Source organism: Arvicanthis niloticus, chromosome X, assembly GCF_011762505.2.
Source record: "Arvicanthis niloticus isolate mArvNil1 chromosome X, mArvNil1.pat.X, whole genome shotgun sequence".
Lineage (NCBI taxonomy): Eukaryota > Metazoa > Chordata > Mammalia > Rodentia > Muridae > Arvicanthis > Arvicanthis niloticus.
The window spans coordinates 109,451,869-109,463,059 of record NC_047679.1 but is presented as its reverse complement, the minus strand read 5'-3'; the positions used below and the strand labels follow the sequence as shown (position 1 = coordinate 109,463,059).

The window sequence follows — 11,191 nt, the reverse complement described above, 5'->3', positions numbered from 1 at the left end:
CAGAATTCAAGGTTTGGTGAGGCATTTGCTGGTGCAAGATGATCTACCATTTTATTTAACTTTCCCAGTTAAGTGGAGAAATATTACCCCTGGGAAAGAGGCTTAAGGGAAATTGATTTTCATGAGTACAAGGTATTAAGCAAACAGGCAGGACCTGAATCCCTAATGGGAGGAAGTTCCAGCAGGATATTAATTTGGGCAGTTGGAACAGCAGCTAGACTCAGAATGCCCTTGAAGGTGGAGCCTGGTTCTATGTCAGGATGAATCATCCGGAGGAGGAGGTCATGGTAGCCAGTCTTTTGGAGCAAAGAAAAATGAAGACTGTGAAAGGTGAGAAAAATAAATCTAGGTATCTGATAACAGTGACAAAAAATAAAATCTCATATTAGAACTGAGATGTATAAAAGTCATGCAGTTACTGACACTCCATAGGATATATAGTTTCTGTACTACACATATGAAGGAAATCAGGAGAAAGCAAAGGAAAATTATATCCAAGTTTCCTGTTGAGTGAGATGACACATGAAATAACACTGGAGCTATGATCTACACATAGGCTCACATTTTTCAGAGTGTAGTGATGTTCCTTATGGATTTTGTCAGCATTTTGTATGGATTGTTTAATTAAGTTAAAGAAAATGTATGTAAGCCTATGTGGTCATTTTATTATCTCCTAGCCTTTATTTTACACATTAAAACACTGTAAAAGTAAGACATTAAGTTATTTACCCCAAGTCAATTAATAGCATGCAATGGAGACAGAGCTCAGGTCTGCCTGACCTGAAAGCTTATGCACTTAGCCGCTGTTCCTGTGACGTAACAAATCCTCTAGCATAGTGGTCCTCAACCTGTTAGTTGTGACCCCTTTGGGTGTTAAACAACCCTTTCACAGGAGTCACCTAAGATCTTTGAGAAACACAGATTTTATGTTGGGATTCTTAACAGTAGCAAAACTTTAGTTATGAAGTAGCAATGACAATTTTATGGTTGAGGGTTACTACAACATGAGGAACTATACTAAACAGTTACAGAATTAGGAGGGTTGAGAACCACTGCTTTAGCAAAACAAAAAACACCATATTACTGTGGCTATGACAGCTTCTTAACATTTGTCACAGAAAAACAGGAATCTAGCAACAAGAAAATTCAAAGAAAAACATTAAGTAGGGATAGCTAGAATACCCAACTCTTACAGGGTAGAGAAAATAGAGGAAAATAACTGAGTTTTTCTCCATCACTCACATCAGATATTAGGATGAAGACCAAAAGATGCAAGAAAAGGAATATCTCTATTATTCAGATACCTAGAATAATGAGCATATAATCAGATAAGTATTAGAGTGATAAATTGGGACATGTCAGTGCTGTGTCATGTGGGTCAGAGGAATAAGACAGGAAGTCTATCAGATGATTTCTTGTCCCTCAGAACAAGAGGAGCAAAAGAAACCAATTTTTAAAAGATGCTATTGGTTAAGAAGCAAAGGTTTTCAATCTTTATTTTAAGACTTTATTCCTTAGGATTACTACTGAATATTTTCTGAATGTCATCATTTTCAGATATTTTGCTACAAACTCATAGACTTGGTTCAAATCAATACTTGATATAATCTAGGCAATTAATTTAGATACATATTTATGTAGGCTCCCTGCATTTTATATGCAACCAAAAGTAAAAACGTGCTTTTTATAATTTTGGGGGTTTTATTTAGTCAAAGTAGACTTTTTCATACAATATATTCTGGTTACAGTTTCCCCTCCTCCTACTCCTGTTTGTTTGTTTTTACATAACTTATCCAGATAAGTTTTACCATTTTTACATATAAGCTACCTGTATGTCACATAATGACACATCACATATCATTTGGTCTGAAACATTTCCTAGCCTCTTTCATTGTCTGTCATCTTGACAAATGGAATAGAAAAAGAAAAATATTGGCACCAAAGAATATAGTTGAATTAGAAATATCTGTCACCAAGTCTCAATAATGCTGATCTCCCAATCCATTTTCTGACTCTCAATAATGTTAGTTTAAAGTATCTCAGCGATGTATGTTTTTAGGTCTCAAGGTGCAAAAACACAAATAACAGAATCATTCCCTTGGACTCCAGGGTTTTTCTAGCATCATTAATGTACAATTCCTTTAACAGTTGATCTGACTATATTCTACAAGTTGTTTTCAAAGGGAAAAAAGAAATATTTCTTCAAAACATTGTGCTGTGTGTCATAAGCTTAAGTTATTCAAGAAAAGTATTAGTTTTTGTGAGTTGACTAAAGTAATCAACTTTGTTCTGTAATAGGGGAGTTACTAGGGTACAAGTCAAGGATTCTTTCTTTGAGCTTGCACAGATTCTTTCTGTGGATTGTTTTCCTGTTCTTGTCTCTCTAAGGTGTCATTTTATGGAGGAGGTTAATATGTATTTGGAACAAAGGTTGACCTGAATAGTGAGGATTAAACTGCAAGTATGAACTTCTTCTTTACTCGTCTATGCTACCCTGATCTCTAGCATCAAACAATTGCCCTTGATACAAGCCATTGCCATTTCAAATAGAATATAGATCTAACAGAACGTCAAACCTATGTTCTATTTTAATATGTAGAATTGGAGTTTGGAGGAAGGAAGGATATAGAGTACCTGATTGGTTTAGTCAAGCAACTGTATATTTCTTTTAGTTGTTCTTCAAAGTTCACCTCACCTCTTCTCCTTTCCAAAAGGGTCTTGTGAATTGATCCTAGAAGAAATAACTTTGCATTGTTATAGCTACTCTCTGGTTCCATACTTAAGGTTCTGCACTTTGATTATGTGATTGTCCTTATATGACCATTAACATCTTATGAGGTGGCGGATGTAAATTTGGAGCATTTTATATTGTCTTCCAAACAGCTTTACTTTTGGATGATTATAATGGCATTGGAATATTGATACTTAGATGAATCTTGATTAAGAAAATACCAAGAGAATGGATCCAGATGACATGATTAATTACCTTTTCTGTGTAGCTAGACTTTAAGAACGAATCTGTTTTTCGTTGCATTTACTTGACTGTTCCGTAAAGAAAGCTGAACCTCCTGTCCTTACTTAGTGAATCAAGGATAATGATCATTCTAATTGTACATCTTTCAGAACCTCTGACCACCATTTTTCCATCCACTCTTAATGGGCATAAGTATAAATGAAAATGAAGAAGAGAGAAAGCATAAGACTAACCATTCTGACTCCAAATGACCCCTGAAAATTGTTTTCTTGGCTGAACTCATTCCATTGTCATCTACCTCTTTCATGAAAGAGCAAAATAAAATAAAATAGAACCATTTTTTGGGGGAACAGATAATTGGAAGTTCTGAGCAATTGTATCATCCTTAATGATGGTTGGGGGGCTCATTTTGAAAAGACTTTGACAATCCCATCAACTGAGATCTCTTGTACACTGTGTGCAAGGTTACTCCTGAAATTCCGCTAACCGTGGGCTTGGAGCAATTTTTGTAGGGTGAATAAAGGTTATGCTGACCTATTCGTTCTCTTCCCTGGTTGTTTTTGGAAACAAGGACAATAATTTGTGATGCATTTGCTTAAGAGCTTGTTTTTCGTCACTACCTCTCAGAGCTAGAGCCCTGTCTATCACTAAGCTTCTGACCTTAAGTGTCATCTCAGAAATGACTGAGAGGGAGAGAGAGAAAAAGAGGGAGAGAGAGAGAGAGTGAGTGAGAGAGAGTGAGAGAGAGAGAGAGAGAGAGAGAGAGAGAGAGAGAGAGAGAGAGCAAGGCATACTAAGGAAGAGAAAATTGAATTGATCTTCCTATCTCTGGGAAAACATGTTTATCCATGCAGTTGCTGGAGCTAAAAATTTGAGATTCATCCTCATTTTCTTCTTATATTTCAGGCCTGCTCCAAATATATTAACAGTACAATTTATTTCTTAAATCAACATTTTATTAATGTATATTCAAAAATGGCATGGCATCTTGATGGTATACCTTATGAGATAAAAGCCCTAAAGGTAGCTCATCTTAACCCATTCTAGCTTATGCTTAGTTCTCATCTCTTGCCTAGATCAGACAGTAGCTTTCTCACCAGTTACTGATGTGCATTCTGATCCTCTCATATCTGACTATTTCTTACACATCTGATCTCAGCATAAACACAGAACTTCTACCTCAGCTGTGTCTTCTCTAGCAATGTCACAAAACCCACATCACCCATTCCTGAACATTATTCTTTGTATCAAGGTCCTACATTTCTCTCTCAAAGCACTTATCACTATGATTGTTTTATACTTGTCAGAATTTCATCTGTTTAATGCAGGGTTCTCAACCTGTGGTTATGACCCTTTGGCAAACCTGTATCTCCTCAAATATTTATATTACTATTCCTAACAGTAAAACAATTTACAGTTATGAAGTAGCAACAAAATAATTTTGTAGTTGGGGGTCACCACAACATGAGGAACTACAGTAAAGTGTTACAGCATTAGGAAGATTGAGAATATTGGTTTACTGGCTAATTTTACCACTACACTATATCCTTAATGAACACTTGTACCAGGTCTTCTTTGCTTTGAGTTTCACCCCTAGTACCTACCAGTTCAATAATATGTGTGTGTTCAAAGATATGTGATGAAAGAAAGAACCAGAGAAGATTTCTGAACTTCTCTTTTGCATCTATGTTAATTTCTCTTCAGTGCAATAAGAGAGTGGACTTAGGGAGGCTTTAAGCCTTTGAATTTGGACACACCAAAGTACATGCTTGTAAGCTGAAGAGGGAAAAAAATCCAGTTCATTCCATTACTAATTAATGAGACTTGGGATTGAATGATAAAAATCTAATGATGTTAATGTTGGTTCTGAATGCAGGCTGGCAGTCTCTGATGACAAACTAAAATGGTAAGAGGACACTGCAGTTTAATTCCCCAATTAGGAAGCAGCTGTCACCTCCAGGGACAACCTTAGCTGCTGATTGATTTTTTTTTATACACTGTAATCATTGCCAACACTACTTCATGCAGTTCAAGTGTCCTATATTCCTCTAGTATCAGTGGATCTGCCTTAACAAAACCCTAATACACTAACATCTAGATTGGTGCAAAGGGTAAATTTCGAAAGAGTCCTTCATATTTCAGAGACATTCTAATAAGATTCTTTTAAATAACCAGATTGTTGAGTACAGTTAAACAATAAATTTATATGCAAAACGTGATTTATTTATAACCTTTTCAGGAAACATTGTCATTACCCAAAACAAAACAGAAAAGATGACTCTGTTTTATTTTTTAATCACAGACAGAACCCTCAGCTTTGAACACTGATGGAATCAAGCCCCCTACCTCTAGGTTCCTACCTTCTCCTCATTTATGCCACAGCACAGACTAATTTGTAATCCTATCATAGCCCAGGCACTATGATCAGACAGCCACTTCACAGATATGGGTCTCTGAGCATGGGGGGCAAGTGGGCAGGGGGAAGCTATAGCCATGACTCACTGCTAACCCATCCTGTCTGCTGGGGGAAAAAAAACCCTCTTAAATGCACATCCTACTCTTTGTGAGTCAGGAATGTCATTTTCATTTATGAATGATGGAACATTATTTTTCTCTAACATTTCCAGTGAATAACTTTACATACATTTTCCCTCAATTTCCATAGGAATTTGATGCCATGGAAGCAATCAGCTACATATCCACAGAGCCCGGCAGAAACTCTTATTTTTCTTATTGGTAATTTAAGATCAATAATTCTGAATTCACCTTCTCTTTCCGATGATGTTAGTAAAATCCACCATGACTTGAGGGTGGGGTGGGGAAATTCGATAAGAAAGAGTTGTCTGATATTTTAAGGTTTAGGATTCACATTTCTATTGAGTCCTTAATACTGTTTCAGAAGTTCAGGAAATATTGTTAAGAGAAGCTTCTGTTCAATGTCACCATTATATAGTGTTTGCTTCCTACTGTGAGACTCTCAAAGGTAGATTTACCAGCAGTTTTGTCAAAAAAAAGTGGAAAAAAACATTGGAGTCATTCTTTCCCTTTTTTATTTTTTTATTTCTTATTGGATATTTTATTTACATTTCAAATGGAGTCATTCTTTCTTAAGGGATCCTCAACTTCAGATCCCTTTACAAGCATTGTGGTTTGAATGAGAAACATTCCCCCAAAACTCATGTTTCAACACTGAATTTTTATCTTGTAGCACTATGGAGTCTCATTGGAGAAAATGGGCAACCTGAAGCAGACCTTAAATTTTATAGTATAGCCCTTGTTTCCTAGCCCATTTGTGCTTCCCAGCCCACTGAAATGTGAGGAGGTAAGGGGTGCATCCCAACTACAAGTTCATGCCACCATCGAGTAGCCTGATGCTATGCTTTCCTCCATCAAAAAGGATTGCATCCTTCAAGCCATGACCCAAAATAAGCTCCTCCTCCTTTTGGTCACTTCTTGTCCATTATTTCATCATAAAAAAAAATAAAAAGAAGGAATGTAGCAGCTGCTGGGTAAGTCCTCCTAGTAAACCATATACAGAGTGTCCCCTAGCGGGGAGGAGACAAGATTTTCTGTACTAGACAAGATTTCTGGTGTTCCTGCTTTTTTCAGTATGCTTGCTCTTTTGCCAGTTGTTTATATTTCTTCTCTTCAGATCTTGAGCCTGAATCTCACAGATATGGGTAATCTGACCATAATCAAAGAATTTCTCCTTCTGGGATTTGGAAGCCTCCATGGGTTACAGTTTTTCCTTTTTGGAACATTTCTTGGAATCTACATAATGACCTTATTGGGGAATATTCTCATCCTTACAGTTACTTCGAGTGACCACAGCCTCCAAACTCCCATGTATTTCTTTTTGTCCAATTTCTCCTTCCTTGAGATCTGGTATACAACTTCCATTGTTCCTAAGATGCTGAAGACCCTACTCTCTGGTCCAGAGGCAATTTCTTTTACAGGATGTGTGGCTCAGTTTTATTTCTTTGGCTCCATGGCAGTAGTTGAGTGTTTTCTCCTGGCAAGCATGTCTTATGATCGCTACCTTGCTATCTGCAGCCCACTTCGATACCCATCTCTGATGAACTTCCACACATGTATCTGGTTTGCAGGTGGATCTTGGGTGGGTGGATTTCTAACTCCTGTTGTTACTGTCACAATGACTTTCCAGCTCCAGTTCTGTGCATCCAATGAGATTGATCATTTCTTTTGTGACCTTGCCCCTGTGCTGAAGCTGGCTTGTTCTGATCCCGAGGAAGTAAAAATAACTACTTTCCTCATGGCCTCCTTTGTCACCATGGTGCCCTTCTTGCTCACTGTAGCCTCCTATATAAACATTGTTGTTGCTGTTCTCAGGATGCCATCAGCTGCAGGAAAGCAACGAGCCTTTTCCACATGCTCCTCCCACCTCATCGTGGTCTCTCTGTACTACGGAACTCTAGGAACAGTGTATGCTATACCCACAGCAACTCAAGCCACGGCCCTAAACAAGGTCTTCTCACTGCTCTACACTGTGGTCACCCCCATGGTCAACCCCATTGTGTACAGCTTGAGAAACAAGGATGTTAAAAAGGCAGTGGAGAAACTCCTGAGTAAATGGAAGCATCCCATGAAGACCTAATGGCCTCTTTCATCCCCAGAGAGTTTTTTCCCCATGAGCTTGTGCTTCTTTAGAGGGGGCCAAGTACTTGATTGACAGCTTGGGGTTTCAAGCAACTGCTCTTCCCTTCTAGGGAAATCAGTAGCAAAGGAGTGAGTCTCCCTCCAGTTTTTAACAGACTAATGTTTCATTTGATTTCCTGAGCAGAACAAGTCAATTTATCAAGATAGATATAACTCTACCATACATTGTTTCCTTTTGAGATGAAAGTAGGAACATCAAACTTGATCATTCACAAGAACCAAGATATAAAATCAACCTTCCAGCTTATCAACTGCAAAGTAAATAAAATATAATATTCACTCATATAGACAACACACTTGTGTACATTCATACACATAACACACACACACACACACACATTTTTCAGTGAAAAGGAAGCCAAACTCACATTATTCACAAGAAGATACATGGATTTGTCTGGAAACCATCGTTCATGTAAAATAAACCAGACTCAGAAAGACATCACGTTTTCTCTTGTATGTGGGACCTAGATATTAAAATGATATAAAACTCGAAGAGAGTACTAGGGAGAAAGCAGGGCTCAAAAGGAGCAGGGATAAGAAAATAAAGGGTAAAGATGATCAAATTACATCATGTATACATATGTAGACGCCACATAAAACCTGCTATCGTGTACAATTTATGTGTCAATTATTAAACAGACCCACCCTGTAACAATAGCTTCATGCCATAAATGCTTCTTCCTGTCTTGCTTTTATTTTTCTGTGTTTATGAGAGAAGTTGATAGAATTATTTGTTCGCATTAAGGTTTCTTGGTTAAGTTACCTACCCATGTCTGTATGTATCCACATGCAAATACCTTCAAGAATCTCTCCACACTTCACACATATGTAACATGGTCATTGTGCTATATCCATTGTTCTTCACACTCCAGGATTTCTCATTATTTTCCCTTAGCTTCTGCCTAGCAAGGCCCTTCACTGTATCTTGCCTTGAATTTCATTCACATTCCAACAATTGTAGCTTACATCGTCTTGTTTCTTTAGATTATCTGCTTTTCTGCTGGTAAAAAGCTAGCGCAGCTATTGACGAGTTCACTCATTTGAACAGTTACATCTCTCAAAGACTGGAGCACCACTGTCTTTATTACTTTTTTTGAAAAGTATGGTACTAATTGAAATAGAATTGCATCATGTTTCCCCCTCTCTTTCCTCCCTTCAAGCTAACATCAGCTACCTTCCTTTGAACTCCTGCCATGTCCTACCCCCTTTCTTAAGTTGACACCTTAATTTTCTTTATTATTGTTACATATATACACATATGTATGTGCATATGTATGTATTTTGCATATGCACAAATATATATAAATACAACTTGTCAAATCCATTCTTGTTTGTGGTGTGTATATATACACATACATATATGTATACATATACATTTATGCATATATACATACCACCAACAAGAATATACATATACACATACATATCCTCATATACATACATATATAATTTCAAGGCTGACCACACTTCATTCATTGAACAACCAAAATTACTGCATCTATGGCTCAGGGATATGTCGTTACTCCTCTTAAGTTCTCCTAGCATAGCATTCATTCCGCATAGAACAGTTGCAAATAATCACTTGTTGATTAAATCATCAATGACCGGTCAAAACAATGGAAGTGTGGTAGACAAAGTGAAATAAGACACATTTTCTATATACACTGATTATACTTTTTAAATCTCTTTTCTCCATACCCCATTCCTTGGTATCACGGCCATCACTACTTTCCCTCACAGGTACCTTCAACTGAATAATATCAACTCTGCCCCTTATTGTCCCTTCTGGTGCCACCTCTAGGGACACTAGAAGCAGGATAGCCATCCCCAAACTTCCACTTACACAATGAGTCCAAGAATGTCAAGCAGTTTGGGAGACTTTCTTAGTTGGTTCTTCCTACTCCCTTCCTGGACACCCACAGAGCTCCCTGTTGTACGGGGCCTAATTGTCTCTAATTTAGTTTTAACTTCTTGTAATTGCCCTCAATTATGAAATAGAGCCTGCAGAACACACTCCTTGTGGTAAAAACCTGGATCTAGAGTAGAATTGTAATTACCATTCAGCCTCTCAGGGGTGCTGCCTTCTGCTCAGATGCACAGTGGAAATGCCTCAGCTGCTCCAGTCACACACAAGTGTTTCTGAATCCAGTTGAAGAATCTGTTTAGAGTGTTGCTATTAGGAAATATTAAAAATAACTACTGCCCCCACATAAACTAAACCTAGAAATGTTTAATAGCTTTCCTTTGCCCTTGGAAAAGCCCAAATGTCCCATAGAAGTGAGCAGCAGAGACATCTGTTACAAGATGTCCAAACAAGTAGTCTATCTCCATGTTACCCCTGGCTGAAGAATTTATAATTCTCGCCAAACTCTCAGCTTTAGCTCTCCAAACTCTTATCTCCCTGTGTTATGTTCCTCAAAGCCATTGGCCTCCTCAGAACTTCCATACGTTATGTTCTTTGTTTCCTTCTTTCTCTGTTTTTCTCTTCTTTATTTTTGTTCATTCTTTCCTTTATTAAATGAAATGTGATATCATGTAGACAACATTGCTCTAAAATTCATAGCAATACTCATCCCACTTCTTCCAAAATCCTGGAATTACAAGGATGCACACCCAGCTCCATGCCTTTTTTAATTTGGACAATCCATTGGGTGCCACTCAATCTTTATATATATGCTTTCAGAGAACTCTGATTTTTCACTATACATTTCTACAAGTAGAATTAAATAAATATATGAATATAACATGTACAAACATATATGTACATATAGATATATATCTTCTACCTGCATCAAAATTTCACCAAGGCATGGTTCATTCAGCTGTATTTGACTTCTATAACTCTATCACCAAGCATAACACTTATCATAGAATGATTTGTTCAATAAATAGTTGTTAATAAAAGAATAAAAAAGAGCCATCTAAAGTCATTTCATTTGTTTGATAAAGCGTTATATTGCTCTCACACAAGATGTGATTATTTAATCTCCTTGAGGGCCAAATCATTCCACTCTGTTTTCCAAACCACATACTCTAGGATCCATTGACAATTAGTAACTTTATAAATATGTATATTTCTTCCCAGAACTAGAAGACTGCATATGATGCAAGATAGCCTATTCCTAATACTAAGAAGCATGTCAAAGTGTGGGTCCTGGTCCCACTGGCAGTATAGCTTCTCTGCTGTACCCAAAAGGCAACGCTTTTCTATTACTGAGCTCTGGTTGATGTACTTGCCTGTGTAATACGAATATTTTTTTCTGTATTTAGTGAAACATTATGTTAATGATTGGACAGACTAATTAATAGCAAATCAGATTAAATGTTCACGTCTCTGTACAAGCCAAAGAGAAATTATCTCCATTAACCCGATCAGTACAAACTGTCATGTTAGATTAGAAGTTACAGCTCCAAGTGTTATCTTACCCCGCCCTATTTGGGCCAGATGGTTTGTTGGTACTTCAGCATCTGCTCAGGAAAGAAAAAGAAGAGACATAAAATGGGCACACCAGTAATAAAAAAGGGTAACAAGGGCTT

The 11,191-nt window shown here is 37.3% G+C and overlaps 1 protein-coding gene across 2 annotated transcripts; it reads left to right on the top strand.

Moving 5' to 3' along the window:
- The first annotated feature begins 227 nt into the window (after positions 1–227).
- Positions 228–8,978, top strand: LOC117695483 (olfactory receptor 10A5-like). 2 transcript variants are annotated; one of them, XM_076918501.1, is made up of 3 exons: positions 230–330; positions 5,640–5,710; positions 6,627–8,978. In XM_076918501.1, the coding sequence occupies exon 3, from the start codon at positions 6,651–6,653 to the stop codon at positions 7,587–7,589; it is 939 nt and encodes a 312-aa protein (XP_076774616.1). In that variant the 5' UTR covers positions 230–330; positions 5,640–5,710; positions 6,627–6,650; the 3' UTR covers positions 7,590–8,978. The 2 variants fall into 2 exon arrangements, with proteins under 2 accessions (XP_076774617.1, XP_076774616.1); XM_076918502.1 differs by lacking the exon at positions 5,640–5,710 and having other exon boundaries at positions 228–330.
- Positions 8,979–11,191: the final 2,213 nt, after the last annotated feature.